Genomic DNA, 25,371 nt, shown 5'->3' with positions numbered 1-25,371 from the left:
CTGTTGCTTAATGCAAAGAATCGAAGCAAACGACTTGGGCTTATTTAAAAATACAAATCACAGATGCATATTATAATGCCGCATATACATATACTTGGCGACAGCTTTTGTTTGCTTCATTCAAAGTGAACGGAATTTGAATACCTGTGTTTTTGTCGGAAAACAATATCTGTATCCATCATCCACTCAACTGACCCTCCCTTCACCTCCACCCTCTCCCTCCCAGATCCCCAACGGTGAGTACACGGGCTTCATCAAGGTGCAGCTGGAGCTGAAGAGGCCGGTCACGGTGCGGGGGGGCACGGGGCCCGAGGCCGGAGAGGAGGCCTTCTACCTCCCGCAGGGAGCCGCCAACACCCTCCACGTCAGCTCGGAGAGCACCGTCAAGCAGGTGACTGTCAGGGAGGCCGAACGCGCCAGGGCGCTGACCATGCAGGCTGTAGGCCGTGTGGTGACCTAGGGATCGATTTTCCCTTTGCCTCGTGTCCCTCCCTTTCTCCTCTGACCCGGTCCTCTTCCCTGTCCTGTCAATAAAGCCCATAAATAAAAAGATTAATGTTTTTTCCGCCGGTTCATCAGTAGTCCTTACTCATGGCAGTAGACCTTTAAATCTGGGTGAATGGAGTGCTTCCCCTTCCTGTTTTACTTCACATTTGTTTCGACCAATCGTGTGGCGGGGATTGGGAGCGTGTAAATGGAGAACACAAACTCGGCCCACGGTAGTAAGTAGCAATAAAGTGAAGTGGGATACGGTTTCCCCTCAGCAGAATACAGAAACAGGAAGCTGCAGCCTTGCAACCCTGGCAGATTTGGGTTTCCGAACGCGGCTCTATGTCCTTGTGACCCGGGGTCCCATGATTGTTTTATAACGCTAATCTTAAATTACGTTTTTTTCTCAACACTAATCTTGACGATAAGATTAGTGCTGAGAAACCTTAACTGTCGGGACTCAGAGCCGGCTCAAAGAAAAGCCACAAAATAAGTGGAAGCAGCTTTTCGTGCGCAGACACGGCTCAGACCGACAAAGGGAACATTCCTAGAATGAGGATGAGGTCATGCACGTATTCGTCTATGGTGGCCGCTAACAAATGTGTTTTGGTTCATTTCCTGGAATATTCTGGACCAGACGTGTGTGTGGTTTCTTAACTGGTGTGTGTTTGTGTTTTTTCGATGTAGGTGATCGTCGCCCTGTTGAGGAAGTTCACAGTCGCAGACAACCCGGCGAAATATGCCCTCTACAAGCGCTACAGCAGAGAGGAGCAGGGTAAGAGAGAGAGAGAGAGAGAGAGAGAGAGTGTGTGTGTGTGTGTGTGTGTGTGTGTGTGTGTGTGTGTGTGTGTGTGTGTGTGTGTGTGTGTGTGTGTGTGTGTGTGTGTGTGTGTGTGTGTGTGTGTGTGTGTGTGTGTGGACATCGAACCCCTCTCTGTATTGCCAAATACCACAGGGCACTCCCCGTTATCAACAGTTGGCCAAGAATACACACAATCATTACCACATACGCACACACATTTCACACATACATACTCCAACACATTTATCACATACACACACACCCACACACCATACCAAGTGTCAGCTGTTCAAGTGTCAGCTCTTCATCAGCTTCATCAGAAGACTAACTGAGCTAACAGAAGTATGTCTTCAGCCACGTCCAGCACGCATAATAAACACAAGTCACTTTCCTCTCCATAAAGGTGGTCTTACATCTCCCAAGTTGTCTCCAAGTCAAAACCAAAACTTAAAACCCACTATTGCTGGGTGGTTTTCATCATCAACTGCGTCGCATGTCTGGTCTATATTTGGATTCATACGTGGTGTTTCCTCTCTTAAGTCAATGAGATTGGTTTGTTTGTGAGTCTAGGCTTAACCGCTTTTTTTTTTTCCGTAAGACTTTGGGTTTTACGCTGGGCTGAATTCAACGTTTAATTTGGTGTTACTAGATGGAGGGAGCTATAGTGTTGTGTGTTTACGGTTTTCTCTCAAAGAATGTTGGGCTATGAGTTGTAACCACAGGGTGTGTGTGTGTGTGTGTGTGTGTGTCTCTCTGTCTCACTCTCTCCCCTTCTGTCATTCACTCACCCTCAAAGGGATGCTTAATTAAATTTAAAAGATCTTTATTGCGGTGGAAAAATAAACATCTACCTCGCTACAGCAGATTAAAATATTACCCAAGTACTGCAAAAACAAAGTGCAATGGATTATTAGTACAAGTTCAGGCCAGAAAATGAGGTAGTGGTGAGGGAGTGTATCAAACTATTTCCTGGAGCCAGGCCACAGAATGAGTCTTAACCCATCTCCGAACTCATTCCCTCTCTCCCCCGCTGTCTCCATCCGTCCCTCTTGACTGGTATCAAGTGGCTGTCGATGCACCTCGACGCTTTGTGTACACACGACACTCACTGTGTGTGAGTACAGGTCCTCCAAACAGGTCCTCTTAGCAAAACCCCATCACATGCACACGCCAACACATCCAGTCACGTGTAACACCTCCTGACGTCGGTGGCGTTCACCACAGACCTTGCACACCTTAAACCCAGCTAGTTGGGACTTATGGGGTATTACCGTGTGAGTGTGTGTATGTCTGAGACCATGATTCAGAAAGTTATGCAATGTGCACTTTTTTGTTTGTTAAGAGTTAAGTCTTTTCTTTTTGATGGAAATGCTCCTGTTGTGGAACAATTATACCATCTCAGTTTGTAACCTGAATACGTATGTGCATCACTCACTGTGTGTGTGTGTGTGTGTGTGTGTGTGTGTGTGTGTGTGTGTGTGTGTGTGTGTGTGTGTGTGTGTGTGTGTGTGTGTGTGTGTGTGTGTGTGTGTGTGTGTGTGTGTGTGTGTGTCCTCCAGTGTACGTGTGTAAGCTGGCGGAGGTGGAGAAGCCGCTGTACCTTCGCCTTGTGGCCGGACCCGACGCCGACACGTTTGGCTTCGTCCTCCGAGAACAGCAGACTGGCGAGGTCATGGTGGGTCACACTCTCATATTTCTCTCCCTCTCTGTTCATGTTCCTCTCTCGCCCTCGCTCCCTCTGTTAATGTTCCTCTCTCATTCTCCCTCTCTCTGTTACTGTTTCTCTGTAACTGTTTCTCTCACTCTGGCTCTCTCTGTTACTGTCTCTCTCGTTCTCGCTCTCTGTTAACATTTCTCTGTAACTGTTTCTCTCATTCCTGCTCTCTGTTACTGTTTCTCTTGCTCTGGCTTTCTCTGTTACTGTCTCTCTCGCTCTCTCTGTTACTGTCTCTCTCTCGCTCTGGCTCTCTCTGTTACTGTTTCTCTCGCTCTCTGTTACTGTTTCTCCATCGCTCTCTCTGTTAATGTCTCTCTTGCTCTCAATGTTAATGTTTGTCTCTGTCTCTCTGTGTATTTGGTTAACTTTCACATACTCCTCTCCTCCTTTTTTAGATGTTTACAGTAACGTAACTTCACAACAATACAGTAGGATGTTATGCCAATGCAACATGAGATGGAGGAGCGTGGTAGCATCTGTCGCTACACGCATCTCTCCAATGTACTAGTCCTATCAATGACAGAAGTTCATTACAGTAGCAGACGCCATTTTGTTTCTGCTGCTGTGGCTGCAATATAATTAATTGTTAACAAGTTACGTTATTAATCGCAGACTGGAAATTGGTCGGCAAAAGTAAATGTAGGGACTTTAGCGGTTATTTTTCTGTTTGGGATCCCCCATTGCTCCATGATGTTAAAGGCACCCAGTGCAACTTTCGAGGCTTAAAAATAAACATTCAATTTCTCGTCTTTTTTACACGTAGTAAGTTTCAATAACTCCATACCATTACATACCGACATTTAAGCAGCAAAGATGAGACGTCGTTGTGTGGTGAGAACTGATACAAAATCGATAACAACAACAATGCCGCCATTTTCTTTATTTTTTGTAACCTACAATAAATAAAGCAGGCTTCCAGTCAATGGAAAAATGGCTTCTCCCCACCGGCGATTGTTGTTGTTTACGATTTTCTATCAGTTCTCACCACACAACGACGTCTCATCTTTGCTCCTTGAATGTCGATATGTAATGGTATGGAGTTATTGAAACTTACTACGTGTAAAAAAGACGAGAAATTGAATGTTTATTTTTCATTGAATGTTTACATAAAGTTGCACTGGGTGCCTTTAACCTCTTCTTCAACCACTCAAGCTTTGATTGAGACATCTCAGAATAACCGTTTGTCCCCGTCCCTCCTCCTCCTCCAGTGGGACGCCTTCTCCATCCCGGAGCTCTGCAACTTCCTGCGCTTCCTGGAGAAGGAGGAGAAGGAGCAGGAGGATGCCATCAGGCGTCGCTATGACAACTACCGCCAAAAGCTCCAGGAGGCCCTGCATGCCCCCCCGGGTGCGCCGTAACTACGAGGAGAGGAATACAACAACGACAACGACTAAAAACTATTATATAAAACATGACTACTGAAGCCTAGCGGGCTGGCGGACTCTGATGGCAACGAGGGGATTGGCTAGCGTGGACGGAAGCGTCCGTTCCCATTGGAGGACTAAGGATCCACCCCCCCCCCCCCATGAACTGCTGGCGGAGGAGGTCATCCTACTGGAGGAGAGGAACGAAGCTGACGGAGGAGAGACGAATCACGCCTGGGGTGTATTGCTTTAAACACCGCCATCACCTCCCATCTCCACAGAGGAGATGGGTGAACTGGGGCCGGGGTCAGTGATGTCCTCTGGTGGTGGTGGTGGTGGTGGTTGTTGTGGAGGAGGAGGCTGCCAAGACATTGGTTCGGTGCAAACAGAGGAGGCCTTTCGTCCACACGCAACATACCAAAGAATCACGCTCGCTTTTATCACTGTGCCATATTGGGTTATCTTCCCTGGACTCTCTCTCTCTCTCTGTGATGGCTCTATCCCGCCCAACCCCAACTCTCTGCCGTCTCATCATGTATGCAATCTTTCGTTGTGTGTTGTTGTGTTTTCTTAGGATTTTATTTCCTCCTTTGAACGGAGGGATCCTCAATCCTAGGATGTTTTACATGTTTTATTTTTCGGTTTTATTTAAGTGTCACATTTTTGTACATAGTCTTCTGTTAATTTATGTCTGCGGAGATCTGTTCTTTTTGTGTCGCAAAAAAAAGTCTTATTTTATTTTTTAGCTCAAAGGCGTAGCAACAATCTGAAACGTCTTGCTTGAGGCCGAGCGCACACGGTCGCTAGACCGTCACACTATGTGCCGTAGAGAGAGGGCGGAGCCAGAAGCTATCCTTCTTCACAATCGATTTGAAACGGGCAGTTTGCCGATGCTACTTTAAACTGGACAGGTGTTTGGCCGAATCGGCCCATGAGGAGGCAAAGGAGGAAAAGTTGGTCTTTTGCTTTGAATGTTGAGATAGGGTGGAGACGATGTGGTGTGATCAGAGCCCCATGGAGTGGAATACTAAAGTCTGGAACAAAATAGAAAAACAGGGGCGTTGTCAGCAGCTTGTCAGCTGCAGGTGGTTTAGTGAGATGAGGAATGAGATTTAAGTCTCTGTGGAAAACATGTGTGCCCTAAAGGGTTGAGAAGGTTGTGCATCAGAGGCAGAACAGTTAAACCAAGCGGTCCTCAATGTGGTAGCAGCACGGTAGAGGGGCAGATGATGATATATTCAGAGTGCAAAGGTTAACGGTAGATGGAAATAGGGCCCTCGTGTCAAAAACGTGTGCTATTTGTTGTTGAGTCACAAGAAGGTATTGGATGTATGTTGGTATGGATTATGGTCTCCTCGTAACGTCAAGACCTTCACGTGACATTAGGTGAAGGAGAGGAGGGACAGACGAAAGAGAAGGTTCTTGTAGCAGGAAGTTGGTCATTTGACCGAAAGGAAGTAGGAGAGGAACTTTGGGAAATGGGTATGAGAAGGAAATGAGGAAAGACGGACAGAAGACTCGCGTTAAAGAGCAAATTATGCAAAAATGAGATGACAAGGAGTTTTGAAAGGGCTGAATCGAGAGATGTGATGAGAACTGGACAGTCGTTGAGAACTGGACCCTTTTGCTGATGTGCTTGGTTCGACTAAACCGAGAGCGACGGCCTGGGGCATGGGGTGGTGGAGTCCCCAACATCCCATGGATCAGCAGACTGCTTCAGCTGTGTGACCCCTCTTGGGGGGGGGGGGGGGGGGGGGGGGGCTTGTTTATGGTGCAGCAGGCATGTGTCCTGTGCTGACATCCACAACAAAACGTGGGAGAGAAAAGGGAGTGTGGTTGAAGGGGGGCTAGATAACGTTGCACTGCAGGACTCAAAGGACACATTGTCCCTCACTCCCGGACATCCATCCATCCATCCATCCATCGTAGCGCTCGTTTCCAAATGGCTTTTCTCTTAACCACACAGCTCCAGGTGCTCTGTTCCCACAATGCACCGGGGCTCTGTGGTACAGCCAACGCCCGCGCTGACCACCCCGTTGCCCTCTTATGAGATCAGCGAATCAGCACATTGCACACGGGACGCATTGACGACCCGGCGTGGAACCAACTAGGTGTTGCTGTGAATGTTATCCGGCCAATGCAGAACCTTTGTGAAGCACAATGGTTGCGTGCAGTTTGCAACGGCAACCCCTTACCGGGTTGTATCGCATTTAAAGACTATTTTATCGTAGCGGGCGCGAGCTTGTTGCCTTGACGTACCCTGTGTAGACACTCACCCGGGGCATGGACCGGTTAGGGTCGGTGGCATGTGTGACTGAAGAGGCACGTGTTCAGTGGATATCTACTAACCAGGGGGTGGCACCATGTGAGACAACGGTTGACCTGCTTGACACTCTCTCACTTATCACTGACAATCAGTCCCAAGAAAACGTATGAAAAGTTAGCCTCTGGCAATGACGCGTGAAGCAAAAGGTGTATGTGTAGAGGTCGCAAACTTAAATCGCTGACCTGTTTCACTCGATGACGCATCAGAAACGACTGTGCGGCGGTCTGGACGGTAGTAGACCAGCACCATCTGGTGGCCGAAGACCATAACTATACTCTATTGAGTTCTGTGTGTAAACAAGCAAGTGAGAATATGCGACTAGGCCTATACTTAAATTTGATGTTTTTTTTTTTTTTGTTGTATACTGTAACCAAAGATATTTTTTATAAAAAGTGCATTTTATTAGGCGTTGCCTGGAGCAAATTTATTAGATGCCACGTCCTGTTTGTGACAGTGGAGTATAGTTGTAGTATTTTTATTTAAAGGGGTTTTCAACCCAAATTCGAACTTAAAATGTAATCTTTTCTAAACACTGGGTAATAGAATTTATGACGTTTGAAATGGATCTCTTTGTGGGGAATATTATAAGGACCTTTTAAAGCCATGCGAGTTGTTAGCCTGCATGTTCAACAAGGCTTCTCTGTCTCTTATCAGTTTATCACAGGTGGACTCGAGGCCCTGGCTTACACACACACACACACACACACACACACACACACACACACACACACACACACACACACACACACACACACACACACACACACACACACACACACACACACACACACACACACACACACACACACACACACACACACACACACACACACACACACACGGACCTTGTCTTAGACCAGTCCTAGTATAGACCTAAAGTATCTCTTGGGCACTTTAATCTTTATAATTCAGGGAATATGGATCTTAGATTTTTCTGTCTACACTTTTTCTTTTCTATTTTTTTATCCGATGGCTTCCCAGCGTTATATCGCGCTACAGCCTGGACGTCTGCAATCGTCTTTTGATGGATGCTATACCCGGTTGTATCTCGTTGGTGGTGTAATTAAGTTAATTTCAGCATGTCAGCTATACTCATACCACGTCAAGTGTAAACTTTGTGTGGATTTTCATTTTCTCATTCTTTTTCCATTTTGTTCCTCCATTACTTCTAGAGTGAGTCGTTTTATTTTGTTTTTGAATGTCACTAGATAAGCTTAGTCACATACTAGTGGTCGTTTTCCGTAGACTGTGAAACCGTCGCTCCTTTACTCTTCACTCGACGCCCGGTGGTGTTGCGATGGGGGATGACGTCACGGCCGCCGGCTCCTCCACCTTATATGCACAACGCTTGAGTAGACGCTAATTGCCTGCTCGTAAATTGGTAACCGTGGCAGCGCACGCGCTCAAAGCATACATGGGTGTATTTCCTTCTTCAGCGACAACGGGGGAACAAGAAAATGTACATACGTTCTTAATCAATATTTCTTAACTAAACTACATGAGACTTGAATTTGTTGTAGCACACCAACACTTGGATCGATGCAGTCCTGATTCTGCCTCCACTTGGACCCTTTGGCTTGCCTGTGCGTTGACACAATTAAAACATATTGGGCCAGTAGGGTTTGAGAAATAGTTGGTTTAAGCTTTGTTTTTCAGAGCATTTTTGTTCAAATGTTTTAAAACATGAATTTATGTTTTCCATATTTTAGATATAAAAAGGGACCGCTAACGTGTTTTGGTCCTGAGCCTGGTTTGCCTTAGATATGTACAATCTTATGTCTCTACTTTGCATGCAGTTATGTCAAATGCCAAAGATCTTGTACTTCTTTTAATAGTATTTTTAAAATGTTAACAACAATTGGATATATTCGGCCATAAAAAGTGTCTGAGGTGTTGTAACACCTGCATCACTCTAGCGAAGGATTCACAATCATAACAGTTGGAAATGCATTATATTCGATATATCAGGAGTTGAGACGCCACCTTTGTAATGCGTGCGGATGGATATACTACGTTTTTGAGTGAAATGGCTCGTGTGTGCTAAAGCCCTCCTGCGTCGCTTAAAAGTCCTTGTCCGCTCACCACCCTAGTGCCTTTCTGTCAATCTACCCAAGTGGACCGATTAGCGACCGAATCTCGGAAGCTGAAGGGGGGGTAACACCCACATACAAATGAGACTCGATGCTTTGACTTTCCTCCATTGGACTTCTCTTGATAGGAATATGGTAACTGATTTACTTTATTTGTTATGGTAATTATCTTTCTGTTTGAGTCATTACCAAATGTGACTTTTATTTTAAAAGGTCGTCTCCATCAAATAAAGTTGAAATTTAAATAAACCAAAGTCTGTCTAGTTTATTTTCTCGTTTTTTGTTATCTAACAGAACACATTGCCAATGAGTGACATGACTTTATTGGTTAATAATACGTTTGACAGGAAAATAAAATCATATTCTTGAAAGCATCAAATAAAGTTTAATTTATTTACATGATTGTCCCATTTAATCATTCCTCCTTTTTAAAAAAATGCTAATCCAGAGCTTTGAAATAATTTGCCTCAATAGCAACCATTTTAAAACATGGCTGTATACGACCTACACAATTACCCTTTACCTTACACTGACTCATAGAGGGGTTAAGCAGGGAATTTCAATTTTATAAATGTATATTTAATTAATTAAAACGTAAATAGAAAATAATAATAAATAAACGCGAAATAACCGCTAGGGGGTGCTGCAGCCCCGTCGTCCCCGCGGCAATGCTTGGATGAGTTAACTTTTATATTAATTCCAATGGGATATTGCTGTAGTTACTTAGGCTACAGTTGTATTCATTCCTGGATCCCTGTTCCTACCAACTGAGGTTCCCCTCTTAAGTGCCACTCAAACGTAACGCCCCCTTCTCCCCCCTCCGCCTCCCCCTCTTCGTCCTCATTTTGACCCCCATTACATATCAACAAACCATGATCACAGCCGCTACAAGCCGCGCACACCTTCTGGAGACCCCGATCTGTGCAGACTGCAGACAACTCACAGACATACACACACACCAAAATCACGCCTGACTTGCAGGACACTCTTGCTCACTTCATGCACGTCGAGACGCGTCCAACGAAGACTAAAAAGACAACAGAGGAGTATCGGCCGAACCGCTCTTTCATAACTTCCTCTGTTGGGGCTTTCATCAAGAGAGCCATTCCGTGATGTAAGTGAAGAAGCATGGCAAGCGATGCTTTTAGAGTTGAGACCAATGCTGAGTAGGCTTCACTGTAGGGAATGAATTGCAGTTTAATTCAAGATGCATGTCACATGTTTAACAATTTATATAACAATGGGAAATTATGTTTAAGTTAGATGGGTTACGTTTTGACTGTATCGGAAACCTGCAATACTTTCAATATTCAAGCGACTGACGTCTAAAGAACCTGTATTGCAGAAGTCTGACCGTGTTCAGCAAAACCAATGTCATTTAATCTAGAATCGTTTTGTCATGTTTGCATACATTCTGAGCAGCTCAACATTTGACTGTAATTATGAACTCCCTACTGGGCAACCAGTAGGAATAATTCCTAAATGATGATTATATTATTTGATCATTGTATGGGGTATTTCAGTTCCTATTTTGCATACAAAGTGTTTACTGTTATAGCTGCAAATACCTCTGTGGGGGACCCATAGGGTGTGTTAATTTGAACATGACGAGAATTAGACTGGAACAGTCCATGTCTTTGAGTGCATGGGGGGGGGGGGGGGGGGTGTTGTTAAGATATAGGATTATTAAGTTTGCTTGAGTATTAATATGTATAGAGAGAGAGAGAGAGAGAGTGTAACTAGGCAATGTTGCGTACGTCATCTCTTCTGTATGATCGCAGATGTATGCCAAAGTTCACAAGGTCAGGCCTTGCAGCTGCCCGACAGTTAAATTACAATAAATCTGTGTTTCAAAACGTAGTCCTCGCTCCACACGGAAGGCGACGCTGCCAGCACATTAAGCAAAATGATAAGTTATCTAAAATCATGAACCGGAATCAACCCGCATCAATGGACACCAAACCAGTGAAACAGGTTCTTTATTGTCCGTGCCAGTGCTTCAATAGAACGAATACAATGAATGAATGAATGGCGGAAAATATGAATCCATTGGCCCCTACAGCTGTGTTTACCACACAACACGTCTCCTCCCCTTCCCTTTATCCTCTCCTCTGCAGGCTGGGCAAGGCTGCGTGCCTGGTGGCTCTCTGCGCCTTGGGGGTAGCGGTCTATCTCCTGCCGTCCCCGATCGACCCCAAACCCCACGTGTGAGTACCGGCCCCCCCCCGGGCCACGGGGTCATGCACACCGGGGGGCCCGCGGTTCCTATGCATTCGTCGGCATAAAGGAAATGCCCGTCGTCATCATAATCATGTGGTTACGATGTGTTTGTTCTGCTTTTGCCCTCAGATTGAAGGGCCCCCTCCGACCCTTGAGGGGCCCCTGGCTGTTAACACCCGCCTTCAGAAGGGCCGCAGAGTTTTTACCGGGAAACTACATGGACCAGAATCCTTCACTGCTGATCAGGATGGTGAGGGGGGGAGAGAGAGAGAGAGAGAGAGAGAGAGAGAGAGAGAGAGAGAGAGAGAGAGAGAGAGAGAGAGAGAGAGAGAGAGAGAGAGAGAGAGAGAGAGAGAGAGAGAGAGAGAGAGAGAGAGAGAGAGAGAGAGAGAGAGAGAGAGCTGGTTCCATTAAAGTGTACAGATGAACCTTCCAGACAGATAAGATACCGTATCGAGGAATAGGAGGAAGGGGGGAAAAATCAATATTGTCCAATATGTAATGGAAGAGCGTGATGGGTCGAACCAATGGGAGGGGACAGGGGGGTCATCGCGGCATCCATCACGGATGGAAGATCCTGGTGAATAAAGTGGTCTGCCCATGATGAGCTTTCGGCGCCCGCGTTGGCGATGTCAGGTATTATTGAGCAGTATTGAAGCTCAACCTAGCATCGATGCTACGCTGGGCTCAGCTCACCACTCTGATTTTCCGGTGGACGCCGACCGAGGATGTAAACCAATGAACACGTTTATGGAGATAAGTGCACTAAACTCCCGTCTACGTCTGGCTATATTCCTAATATCGGACCTCGTACCCAACCCTTTGCTGTCCAACATCATGTGTTGATCACTTCAGGGGGATTAGAAGGTCTCCCATTGGGCCTTAAATAAGTTCCCAGCTTCGTTCAGAGACTCAAGAATCCTAAAGAAGTTCGTAGACCCAAGGGGCCGCTTCACATCTGAGTAATGTGCAGCCATAATTCTGATGAGTGTGGGGCAAATTTAATGCTTTGTCTCCTAATTCAATGTATTTCCAACCCCTTTTCTATTCCACTCTCAAAGTTTGAAGTTGATGCATGCCGCATTATAGAGAGGAAAGCCCAAGTCCTTGTGGTGGTATGAATGTTAATCTGAGCATTTCAAATCCTTTCTAATTCCATTGGAGGTAATAACCCAAAAGGATCAATAAAGACTAATCTAATCTAATCTAACATGTTATAGCATGAAACGGTTGGTCCTCCCAGAGCCTGGTCAACCCCAAATCATTAGATCAGCTGCTTGTTGGTCGATCCCGCTCTCTGCGTGTCAGACTGTCCTTTGTTATTGGATATTCTGTCAGCAAAATCCTTATCTTGGGTGAAAGTCTGCTTCTGAGTAGCTCTACAGGTCTGTCCCTAACTTGTCTCTCTCCGTCTCTCTGTCTTCTTGTCCTTCTGTTTGTCTATCATGTCCGTCTGCATTCCTGTCTGTCTTTCCGTTTAATGTCTGTCCCTCGGGTGACCTGTCTGTCTGCCTGTCTGTCTGTCAGGTAACGTGTACACTGGTACAGTCGATGGGAAGCTGTGGAGGATCGGGCCAGACGACACACTGACCCTGATCACCCAGATGGGCCAGGACATCCCAGAATGTGGTGAGAACGACATGGGCAACACCTGATCAGGGCTGTGTTTGTGTGTGTGGGGTGTGGGGGTGTGTGTGTGTGTGTGTGTGTGTGTGTGTGTGTGTGTGTGTGTGTGTGTGTGTGTGTGTGTGTGTGTGTGTGTGTGTGTGTGTGTGTGTGTGTGTGTGTGTGTGTGTGTGTGTGTGTGTGTGTGTGTGTGTCACTCACTCCACCCCCTCACTGTGTGTGTGTGTGTGTGTGTGTGTGTCACTCACTCCTCACTCCCTCTCCCCCTCCCTCCCTCCCCCCTGGCAGGCAGTAGTCCAGACTATGAGCCAGTGTGCGGTCGTCCCCACGGCGTCCGACTGGACCGGCGCGGTCAGCTGATCGTGGCAGACTCGTACCTGGGACTGCACAGCGTGGACCCCCAGACCGGACAGAAGACCCTCCTCCTGGCCAACTCTGAAGGTGTGTGTGTGTGTGTGTGTGTGTGTGTGTGTGTGTGTGTGTGTGTGTGTGTGTGTGTGTGTGTGTGTGTGTGTGTGTGTGTGTGTGTGTGTGTGTGTGTGTGTGTGTGTGTGTGTGGTGGTGGTGAGGAGTTGAGATCTATTGAACCATCATGTTATTGCCACACAATAATTGTGTGTGTGTGTGTCTCTCTGTGGCCTTCAGGAGCTGAAGGCCGGCCCTTCGCCTTCCTCAACGGTCTGGAGATCTCCCCCCAGACCGGCCTCGTCTACTTCACCGACTCCTCCAGTCGCTGGGGGCGTCGCCACGTCAAACTTGAGGTACACACACACACACACACACACACACACACACACACACACACACACACACACACACACACACACACACACACACACACACACACACACACACACACACACACACACACACACACACACACACACACTCAAGCACATGCACACGCGCCCTCACACTCACAAACACACACACCATGAACCTTGGGTAATGTGACAGTATGTAAACAACTTGTCCTTTAAACATTCTCCTGTTGTTTCTGAAGTGTTTCTTTGTGGTTGGGGGAATGGAGCAATGGTCTCCTAATGGTCTCCTATCCATTTATATCCGTGTGTGTTGTGTTCGTTGTCCTGGCACCCGGACATTCCCATTCAAATGGAAAGGGACCTTCCAACGATTTGTATATTTTAGTCTCAAATGCAAAAAAGAACGCTTTGAAATCTGTTGGATCAAATCACAAACTCTTCTCCGTGAATGGTGGCTCCAATAAAGCAGGCGGAAAGAAGAGATCAGAAGGAAATAAGAAAAGACGGGGGGGAAAAGAGATAATGATTTGAATGACCGGCTTCAGTTCACCACAAGGTTGTCCCTTTGTTGAGCCCAATCTCACAGACAGAGACGGATTCACCACGAGGAAGGAAGTGTTCTCTCTGCAGGGAGTGGGAGGAGGACTGTACAGGGGGAGGCTTTTATTCTTGTTGCCGGGCAACTTCGTGCCTCACAAATCACTGGGAAGACAAGTTTTTACTGGGGAGAGAAACCATTTATGGGCCATTCTGTACAGACTAGGCTGTAGAAATGTGGCTAGCACATACGTTGGAGGGAGGGAGGGAGGGGGGGAGGGAGGGAGGGGGGTGGATGGATGAGTTGCTGGGTGAACTTGAAAACTGGGGGAGTGGCCAGCTGCCAAAATGATGCAAAAAAAGAATAGATACATTAGCTATAACTAGCTAATTTAGAGGTAGATTCCTTCCTCTCCAATTGTAAGGTGTTACTATTTGTACCGTCTGACACTACGGTCATGTCAGTACCCTGACTTCATTATTGTGTGCTTCCTGTAGTTTTCTTGCATTCTTGCAATACATGTCCCCCTTGCCTCCCCTTACAACTGCCATGGGCAATCCATAAGTCTGCTCCATTCATGATCACGCTCCATTCGACCAACGATTGAACACCATTGTTTATGGAGGAAAATCAATGTTGGAATGCATACATAAAAATTACTTTAGCCTTAAAATGATGGTCGGAAAAAAATGGTCACCCAAAGCACAAATGTATCAATTTATTTCGAGCGATCCTATTGGTTCACCATTGATTTGACTCCGTAAACAAAGGTGTTACGGCAGCCTTAACGCGGGGCTGTGTTGGTGCAGGTGATCGAGTTGAACGCCCTGGGTCGCCTGCTGACCTACGACCCTGAGAGTGGGCGGGTGGTGGTGCTGCTGGACTCTCTCTACATGCCCAACGGACTGGCCCTGTCCCCGGACGAGGACTTCCTGCTGCTGGCCGAGACCAGCATCGGCCGCATACTCAGGTACACACACACACACACACACACACACACACGTGCATGGAGGCACATGCACACATTGATACCCAACCCACACACAAACGCACACATGCACTCATGCACACACGCATGTACATGCACACATTGATACCCATGCCAAGCACACATGCACACACACACACACACATACTCGCTTGCATTGACGCAGACACACACACAAAGCATAAAAATTAGGGGTGTAACGATTCACGAATTGTTTACCGGTTGGATTAATAAAGATGCGACTACATGGATACGTGGGCCCCTGAATCGGACCAAGAATCGGTCGATGCGCCGATTTAATCAGTTGATTGAGGCTTAAAGGTCGTATCAGCAATGTTGGGTGATGTCAATTAAAAAAAAAAAAAAAAAAAAAAAAACGCAATTTATTTCGAGTGATCTCATTGGTCGATTATTTCAAGTTATTTTGAGCAATCTCATTGCTCGAAATATTGGTCAATATTAAAATGTATCGTCCCTGAATCGTACCGCATGCGGAGAGATGCACAACCATAATAAAAATGCAAAAATAAATAATAAATAAATAAAAATATCATCATAAGAGGATCATAAGTCATAAAACTACTTAATGTCTTGAAGGTTCTGGCTGAAGGGGCCCAAGGCAGGTACCAAGGAGGTGGTCCTCGACAACATGATCGGTTACCCCGACAACATACGTCTCAGCGCGAGCGGCGACGCCTTCCTGGTCGGCATCACCACGCCCCGCTTCCGGAAGCTCCTCCCCCCGTTCCTGGACGTGATCGCGCCATACCCAGCGTTGAAGCGCTTCCTCGCTAAGGTGGGTGACTCCGCCCGGTTCCCCGTCACCGTGGTGACTAGTATCATAGGACACGCAACCGCGGTCAGTGCATAGCGCCATATGGGAGATTTAGTCTAATGTAACCAGACTCACTGATGAACCTTCTACAGAGGATACATACAGGTCTCCTTGCTTTCATGGGGTTAGCATATGATTAGATATCAATATTAGACACTTTGAAAGGCCAAGATCATCAAATTTGTGGTTCAGCCAAAGATCAACACCAACCGGGATTAAAAAGTATTTTGGTTTACGTTAAATAAACACACTTTATAGATTTGAGTGCACTTCTCCATATTGGATTGTATTTGTAATATTTGAATGCAAATTTTTGTGATTGGTTGAAATTAACTGAAATCTGCCCGGCAGTGGCACATGATTAGATAGATTTGGGGGTGTGGTCATAATTTGGGTCAAGAGTACAGCGGGTTCTTTTTAAATTGTCAAGAGGTGTAGGGGAGCTTTTACACACACACACACACACACACACACACACACACACACACACACACACACACACACACACACACACACACACACACACACACACACACACACACACACACACACACACACACACACACACACACACACACACACACACACACACTCAAGCACATGCACACGCGCCCTCACACTCACAAACACACACACCATGAACCTTGGGTAATGTGACAGTATGTAAACAACTTGTCCTTTAAACATTCTCCTGTTGTTTCTGAAGTGTTTCTTTGTGGTTGGGGGAATGGAGCAATGGTCTCCTAATGGTCTCCTATCCATTTATATCCGTGTGTGTTGTGTTCGTTGTCCTGGCACCCGGACATTCCCATTCAAATGGAAAGGGACCTTCCAACGATTTGTATATTTTAGTCTCAAATGCAAAAAAGAACGCTTTGAAATCTGTTGGATCAAATCACAAACTCTTCTCCGTGAATGGTGGCTCCAATAAAGCAGGCGGAAAGAACACACACACACACACACACACACACACACACACACACACACACACACACACACACACACACACACAGAGAGAAAGAAGAAAGTTGGCCTTCCCTCCTCCCCATCCAGCCTCCCATCAGACCTCCTGTCTCCCCCCCCCCCCCACCAGGTGGTGCCTCTGGGCTGGTACAACGTCCTGCTGCCCCGCCACGCCATGGTCCTGGAGCTGGCCCTGGACGGCCGGCTGCAGGGCTCGCACCACGACCCCGACGGCACGGTGACGCGGGCCGTCAGCGACGTCTTCCAGAACCCCCGCGGAGGTCGGACCTACCTGGGCAGCACCGACCAGCCCTACCTGGTGGTGTTGGACGGGTGGCAGAGCTGAGAGAGAGAGAGAAACCCCCACCGCGGAGGACGGGGAGGGAGGACCTACCAACCGTATCCTGGGATGAGTTAGAGCGGGCGTAGGACGATTGGGCTGGGATGGACACATCCGGTTTTTAAGGGTGACTTGTGTTTAAACAGGGATTTAGTCTTTTGTTGAGAAAAGTTTCACGTTATCCTGAGACATTTGAGCCTCGAATTGCATGGTACCTCAGCAGCAGTGAATATACAATTGAAGGATTGTGTTTTAAAAAGAAATCATCTATTTTGAACTGTCCATTCACTTGAACAAAGAGACCTGTGAAGAATGACAGCAGTAAGAGAGCAATGTACTATATAATATAGTATAGTATAATACAATATAACACAGGTCTGAATTACATTTGTTTTTTTAATCGTTGACACTGGACTGCTTTCTCCAAGCTCATAACGCAGAAGCTTTAATATCATTTGAATGTTACCACTAACAAGTCAGTTTAAAACCTGCATGGTGTGCCGGAATTGTAATCGTTTTGTTTTTTTTTGCAACATCAGAAACCTTTAAACCCTCCATTCTGATTAACAGCAAAATGATTTTTAATTTACATTTGACCCCTTTTCATGTAAACTATTTATTAACAGGAAATAGATATTTTCTACTAAAGTATTTGCTTGTTTGTTCAGGCATGATTTTCTACAATAGAATGATATCATGTATGTGCCTATGGCTGTATTTCACAGAACGACATGCTACAAAAAATATATTTAATATGTGCTTGTGGCATCACAATTTGGCATCTTTATAACGGAAATAATGTTAATTTGAATAAACAAAGTTATGACAAAGGAATGATTTCAGCCTGCACCAGAATCACAATAAAAAAGTTTAATCATCACCAATATACAAAGTATTTTAAGATCTGTACACAGATCTTGAAAATAATTCCCCACAATACTCCTGAAACCCATCCACCATGTTTGTTTTTGACGGTAAAATAGGCCTTCCCTGGTCGTAAAAGAATAGCGCTGTGTAGCTGTTATACAAAAAGTTGACGTAAAAAAATGTCCACACGTTTTAAAAACCATTGATAAAGTGTGATGGATATGACAAATAAAATCTCTTATGACACATCAACAAATGTGACTTTTGACCGACTTGGGTCGCCAGAAAAATAATTTCCTCTGGACAGCATCTGCAGAAATTATTCATGACTTCAAACTAGTTTTCTTTGCGCCGCCCGGACATCCAAAAATACTGAGCCGCTCCAGAAAACGACAGAGGTGCGTGTGTGTCTGTAGGTAGGTGTGTGTGTAGGGGTGTGTGTGTAGGCAGGTGTGTGTATGTGTGTGTGTTTGTGTTCAGTCCTCCAAGGCGAAGTCGAAGGGCTTGAAGGCGTCCCTCAGCGTGGCACTGCACTGCTCCTCCTCCTCCCGCGTCTGCTTGCACTCCTTCCAGTCGGCCCGCGCCGGGATGTTGAGCAGGGCCTCGCTGGCCAGCACCTCCCTGTGACACACACACACACACACACACACACACACACACACACACACACACACACACACACACACACACACACACACACACACACACACACACACACACACACACACACACACACACACTTTAGAGTCCCCTCTGACAAGGGACACTTTGAAATCACGGGGTCTCATATTGGAAAGTGAGACAGTAACATATGAAAATGGGGAAAACTAAAAAGATAAAAAAGCATTGCAATGGATGATGGGATGAACTGTCACGGTTAACTTGCAGAATCATACATTTAAGGTTTTATACAGCACCCAGTGATTTACTTTTACCTTGATTAAAACTTCTATCCTAGTTGTTGCTGGCTATTGTTCACGTCCCCCCTCGTTTAAAAATCCCCTCTATCTTACCTGCCAAACTGAAGAGGGAAGTGCTTCTGGATACGGTAGTAGAGCTTCTCTCCCGTGTCCAGCTCCACGTAGAAGTACGGTGTCCCCGGTGGGGCAATCTGAGGCAAACAAAACATATGTGGAAAAATTTAAGTTTTATTAAAGGGGAGGGAAATGTCAAAGTCAAAGTAAAAAAAAAGTCAGTCAGCTTTTGTCAATTCCCAAAATATGTGCAAGACAAATTGAGAAATCGAAATTGCGGTTGTCTCTCGGTTGTCTCTCTATAGTGCAATAAGTACAAAAGGATAAATGAGGTCAAATGAATAAAATAACTAATTAACTAATTAATAACTATCTAAAAGGCCAGTACGATAACTTAACCGGAGTGCCCTATGGGATCGCCATTTTTTTTAGGCCTTTTTGATTGACAACCAAGATGGAGGCCGCTGACATCACACATCACATTGCTCTGATTGGTTGCTTGTCTAACCAATTGCGTCCAACGCCCTTTAGTCCAGAGGCCTTTTTTGTTCGAAAATTAAACAGAAGTTCCAGAAAAATACCCGTTTGCGAATGGGTCTGGCGAAGGCAGCCTCGGGTCGGGGTCGTACCTGCTTGAGGTCCGTGTGTTCGGGGATCTCCATCAGCTCCATCTGCTGCTCCCCGGCCTGGACCATGAAGGCCTCCTTGATGTCCTCAGTGGCACACTTATCCAGAGGCACCGGCACAACCTGCAGAGCCATGGCCACCCGGTTGGACTGGAGGACTTACCACCATACATACTCTTATAGATCCCAGCTGTTAAGGAAAAATACTTTTTGTATTTGTTTATATGCTTTATGCTTATTTATGGATACTAAAGACTTTCAGGAGATTATATCTATCTATATATATTTTTTTTTATTACATTTTAATTCATTATTATTATTATTATCATTATTAATTGCTTGTACTTAGTTTGATCTCGATTTGTTTTGTGTGTGCATAATTGTATACGTCTGTGTGTCGTTATACTTGCAAATTAATAAAAATATTTCTTCCAAAAATTACTATTAACATTTTAGTTTTAATAGTAGACGCTGCACAGTTGCTCATCATATTTTTTGTGTCTTGCATGCAGTAGCACCAACACCCCACTACTAAGTCCTTTCCCATGATCAACGCCCAACCCTTTGGTTCCAGCCCCTCCCCCCGGCTGCCTGCCTGTAGCTGGAGGTGCTGGCTGCGGTAGTTCCTCTCGAAGGAGATGCAGCGCTCGCCCCGGCTCTTGTAGAACTTGTGCAGGGCGGCCTTGTACTTGTCCATCTCCTCCACCACCTCGGAGGCCAGCTCCACCACCGACTGGTAGTGGCCGATGGGCAGCACCAACACGTGGAAGGGGGTCAGGCCGCCCTTGGCCAGCGCCAGGTAACACTGGGGGGCGGGGAGCAGAATACGGGAGGGGGAAGGGTTAACGCACGGGTAACGGCACGGCCCGCTGCAAGGATCTCTACCGGTCACCCTGACACATCGGAGGCTGAGGAAACTGCTGTGATACAATAGTCTGATTTAAACTTTGATTCTTGTAAATGAAGAGATGTACGGATTGGCCGCTGAGGCCCGCATTTTAGATTTCTAACATATATCAGTTATTAATCATTTAAATCACCATCGACCGGCATTGATAACATACGTCAACCGGGTCATTTTAAGCTACGAGCTTGTTGAAAAGTTACACACATCGACTTAATATGGTTAAAATAAGTGGCTATTTAAATGAGCGGCTGAAGATCAGTAGATAATACAACAGGTCGGCCATGGAGCTCCGCTGGTTGTTTAGTCAGAGGGAGAAGAACCACCACTCACGTGCGTGCCGATGCTGATGACCAGGTGCTTCTCCACCTGAGGACTGGCCAGACAGAACCAGCACGGACCGGTGGGCTGGGCTGGAGAGAGAGGAGAGACTCAACACACTGGGACCGGCTGGGTGACTGGGAGAGGGACTGGGAGAGGGACTGGGAGAGGGACTGGGGGAGGGACTGGGAGAGGGACCGGCTGGGTGACTGGGAGAGGGACTGGGAGAGGGACTGGGTGAGTTTCTGATAGAGGTGACGTCAAACCATCCGTGTGGTGTCTTTTATAGCTGTGCAGTTTTTTGTAATAAAACTCCCTGAATAACCTTCCTGATTACATATCGCAGTTAGAATCGTGACTTTTAGGGAGGCTCCGAGTTTTGAGCTTCTAGGGGCTAAACTCCTTTTCAGAAAAACATTTATGTAACCGTTGATATCTCATCAAACCATTCAAAAAAACTCAAAAAACTTGAATTCCCTAGAGAGAGACCCCACGGGAGACTATTACTTCCGTGTCATAGCAACGGAGAGACGTGGGCGTGGCCGGACTCACGTGGTCTGCGGGGCTGCCTGGGCTGCCCGTCCGCGTCGCCCGGCCCCCCCTGGCCCCGCCTCTCCCCGTCCCAGGGGGGGCGGTCCCCCTCGTCGGAGGGCCGCTTCCTGCCCTGGCCCCGCCCCCCGCCCCGCCCCCCGCCACGCCCCCCTCTGCTCAGGTCGAAGAAGAACTGGGCGGCGGGCTCCTTGAGGGGAAGACGAGGGGAAACATTAGACCTTCTGTTACCAGGACGACATGAGAGGGTAACAGAGTCACACCGGAGGGGCGGTGCTAAACACGTGTCTGATTGGCTCTCTATATATTCATGAGAGCCAATCAGAAACAGCAACGCAGCAACCTCCCTCTCAACAGAGATGGGGACGTCGATTGATGTTTTCAAGAAGTGATTTTTATGCATTAGAAAATATACAATGGTAACTAATTAAAAACAATAATAATCATGAGCACTCAGAAACACGACTCAACCCTAATTTCTTTGTCTGCAACAAAGAAACTTTATCGTTAACTTTATCTACACCTCAACTTCCCAATCGGAAATCCTGAAATGAAAAGCCAAGCACTTATCCGATTTATATGTACACACACACATACGTGCGCACACACACATACACACACACACACACACACACACACACACCTCCTCCTCAGCGGGGTCGAGGCCCGTCTTGCCGCGCTGCAGCTTCTCCTTCCCGCTGCGCCGGTAGGGGTTCTCCGTCACGTCCTGCGGCTGCTTGACCAGCTCCGACGGCTCCATGCTCTTCATGGGGACGATGTTGAAGGCGTACAGGTACTGGAGGCACCGGGGAGAGACGCAACGTTGATGCATAGAGAGGCCTATACCGTCAAAGAGCACCACCAGCAATTACATATCTTTATTCTAAATAAAAAGGCGTTTTTGGTACTAGTCCCCGTTACAAAAGATACATTGTTCTCGACTGTATGTTATATGTATTTGTTTTTTATGATTTTTATTTGTTTATTTTACGATGTGTATTGGATGTGTCGACTAGTGTTTGCAAACCACATTGGGGGACAATAAAGACTATCCTATTCTACTTTTCAAAAATCCCCTTCCTTTCCAAGGAACCCAGATATGACAAAGAAATAGTGTGGTTGTGATTTGGTTGAAGGAGACTCCTTTGAAGGGGATTTCCTGGAGGTGTCCTTCTCTCACCTTCTTCTTGGCGGGGTTGCTGACAGACGCCAGGGCGATGAAGCGGCTCACATGCTGCGCATTCTCCTGCAGGACCATGTGGTTCCTGAGAACGCACGCGCACACACACACACACACACTTCACTTGTTGAGGACATACCAGACAACCCGTCATCCCTGGACAGAGAGAGAGAGGGCTTGGGAAGTCTTTCATAGTGAGACCTGCCTACCTGTAGGGAAGTCTTTCATAGTGAGCGCCCTCTACTGCCGCAAAGTGGTAGCGCGGCTTCAGCTTGTCAGCCAGGTTGGCCACAGACGCCGTGCCGCAGCACTTGGTGTTCACTTCCTGGAGCACCAAATTAAAATGCATTACAGTGAATAGGAGATAGTACGCAGTAGAGTGGTTGGGACGATTCCTCATCACAACAACAAACAATTAAAACACACATTTTCTGAATAATGCAGTTGATACTAATGAACACCTTTAAATCGACAATGTGTGAGGTTTGTGAATGTAGTTAGCTCTGCCAAAGTGAGAGCAAAAGTAAAGTAGACAAGATGGACTACAGATGTATCTACATCAATCTACTAGAAATATGTAATCGCAAATCTTGCGCACACTGTCAATTTAATAGTGACTGACAGCCAGAGAATGCATTGTCGGGCTCAAATGAATAAAAATAAGAACTACAAGCAGAAGGCCTCACCGGGTTGTTTCCGAACTGCCACACCCCGCGGGGCCACTGCGACGTCAGCAGTATGTCCACGCCCCGGAACTTGGAGTTGTTGACCAGCGGGGCCACCAGGGCCAGCAGGTCTTTGGGCGTGAAGCAGTGGGCAGGGGCCGGCTCCTGCAGGGCCTCGCGCCCGCTGACGTAGGCGATCTGGAGGCCGGACGCCCCCGTGAACACGCCGCGGCGCCCTGAGGGGGATGGCGTGCACGCGCATACACCATCATCATCATCATCATCATCATCATCATCATCGTCATCGTCGACAGACGAAATGGTTACTCGCAAAATATTTTGTTCTGTTCAAGGAAAAACCTTTCAATGGGATATTTGCTTCACAGCCATAACCGACCCGACGGATATGGCTGTGCCGAATTGAAGTGGTTGATATGAATCAATCTGAAGTAACCTTGCACATCTTAAATTGTTTTCATATATTTGTAAAAAAACATACATATTTATGTAAATGTGAGCATTGACCCTTCAATATCACACTAGCATCTCCAATTAATTCTTATTTGTTCTGAGATATAACAACCAAGTGCGAAAGCATTAGACCCAGTAGTACTGATGCCGCTCCCCATCACCTCTCACCCAGGTAGGTGATGTTTTCAGCCAGCTCACAGCCATCTGCGCTGGGGAAGTACTTCACCGTCGCCTGGCTGGCCGCTCCCAGGACGCATGTGTGAATGGGAGCTGAAGAAGATCACAATAAAAAAAAAACAAAGGAAACATGGTGCATTCATTTAGGACATTTGAAAAGGGGCAAATTATTTTGTAAGTAGCTTCCGGTTATCTTGTGATAAGGAAAAGTCTGGACACAATTGACACAATATTCACTTTGTCTTTTAGTAAGAAGTCTTATTGTCTAGATGTATAGTATTCTAATTGCACACCTTTCTTGGCTCCGGTTTTGTATTCTTGCCACTCTGCCTCTGACTCTTCGGTCTTTCCAAAGAAATCTCCCACACACAGCAGCAGCTGCAAACCCACGGCACAATCTTGAGCTCAGTCCCTCGCCCAACCACCTCACACGCAAGCCAGAATGATTTCCCACAGGTTCATTCTTTATGCTGGGGACCCTAGAATAACGAGGGGCCCCACTGCTTTTGGCCAGAATTAAATCATCCTAATTTAGTTGTGGAACATTTTGGAAATGTTTCTGGCCACCTACAATTGCAAGACAGTCCTGCAGTTGATAAGCATTTTGGATTGGTTTGTCTCAGGGTTGTTTCCTGTGTCTTGTGTAATCCTGAATTTAGCTGAATCGGGTTTCATCTATTTCATGATCACGGATGTATTATGTACATCATGTACTCGATCAACTCGTGTTTGTGACATTTCTCTGACCAAGGGACGTTTGAGGCGCAATAACAATGTGTAACGGTAAAATAGATGTTACTAGGTCCATTACAAGTCAGACTGTCTTACATCAAACTGTCCACTCTTCTTTTGGATTGTCCGTACTCGGTTGAACAAATCGTTAAATTTGCCTTGGACATCCCCACACGTCAGGCTGAAGGCAGAAACACAGAAAACCCGGTTTGCACACATGTCCATGATGGAGATTCGGTTAATTTTAAAATAATAATGGACGTTTCATTTACAAATGTACGATATAGGTGAAAATAATGATCTATATCGTGGAAATCTTAATGCAGCCGCCAATAGAGCATTATGAAGATTTCCACAATAATTTCTTGTCGAGACTTTGGGTGAACAATTGAAGACAATAAACACAGACCCGAGAGAGATTGTTGCCCATACGTACAAATGCATTTAAATATATAAATGTATTGTGGACAATACTTACACTCTTAAAGTTTGATCTCCCATGTTGCAAAATTAGAACAGTTTTTGGAAATTCGCAGCCAGTACGGCAGTCATACTCGTCCCCTATATTACATGTGGAACTATTTTCACAGTTTTGATCTATACGCCACAACAAACCAACCATTATGATAAATATCAGCAACATGTTATTAGGAAAAACGGACCCTTCTTGACTCAGTGGATTTATTATCTCGATGGTTTAAGTTGACAAAATGACCAACAGAAAAAACATTGAATGAGGTTTCTACCCGGGCACCTTTAAGCGAGGTACATATGGTTGCCAGGTTAAAATGTTAAAATCAGCAATATATGTTATATGTTTTCTTTAACGTATACATATATCCC

General features: G+C 46.1%; 3 protein-coding genes across 3 annotated transcripts in view; 2 read left to right on the top strand and 1 right to left on the bottom strand.

Moving 5' to 3' along the window:
• Nucleotides 1-9,042, top strand: part of rassf3 (Ras association domain family member 3) — a 52,984-nt gene extending 43,942 nt beyond the window's left edge. The window contains exons 4-7 of the mRNA XM_060049591.1: nt 227-391; nt 1,177-1,264; nt 2,851-2,966; nt 4,217-9,042. Coding sequence (XP_059905574.1) covers nt 227-391; nt 1,177-1,264; nt 2,851-2,966; nt 4,217-4,366 — 519 coding nt within the window. The 3' untranslated portion in view covers nt 4,367-9,042. The remainder of the gene's footprint in view (nt 1-226; nt 392-1,176; nt 1,265-2,850; nt 2,967-4,216) is intronic.
• Nucleotides 9,043-9,482: 440 nt separating this feature from the next.
• Nucleotides 9,483-18,204, top strand: zgc:194209 (uncharacterized protein LOC570908 homolog). Its single transcript, XM_060049593.1, is given in 9 exon segments — nt 9,483-9,902; nt 10,906-10,999; nt 11,138-11,258; nt 12,536-12,637; nt 12,923-13,075; nt 13,280-13,395; nt 14,746-14,906; nt 15,522-15,720; nt 16,853-18,204. Coding segments are annotated over 9 exon segments (1,164 nt in total). The 5' UTR covers nt 9,483-9,900; the 3' UTR covers nt 17,069-18,204.
• On the bottom strand, nt 17,918-25,235 carry cwf19l1 (CWF19 like cell cycle control factor 1). Its single transcript, XM_060049590.1, has 14 exons — nt 25,007-25,235; nt 24,625-24,709; nt 24,090-24,174; nt 23,788-23,889; nt 23,170-23,384; nt 22,693-22,808; nt 22,484-22,568; nt 21,947-22,099; nt 21,307-21,493; nt 20,767-20,846; nt 20,125-20,334; nt 19,533-19,652; nt 18,943-19,040; nt 17,918-18,550 (listed from the first exon to the last, which is right to left on the bottom strand). Exons 1-14 carry the CDS (start codon nt 25,027-25,029, stop codon nt 18,406-18,408), a joined length of 1,704 nt encoding a protein of 567 aa, XP_059905573.1. The 5' UTR covers nt 25,030-25,235; the 3' UTR covers nt 17,918-18,405.
• Between the last annotated feature and the right edge of the window lie 136 nt (nt 25,236-25,371).

Source organism: Gadus macrocephalus, chromosome 4 (genome assembly GCF_031168955.1).
Source record: "Gadus macrocephalus chromosome 4, ASM3116895v1".
Taxonomy (NCBI): domain Eukaryota; kingdom Metazoa; phylum Chordata; class Actinopteri; order Gadiformes; family Gadidae; genus Gadus; species Gadus macrocephalus.
This window is presented reverse-complemented; position numbering and strand designations above follow the sequence as displayed.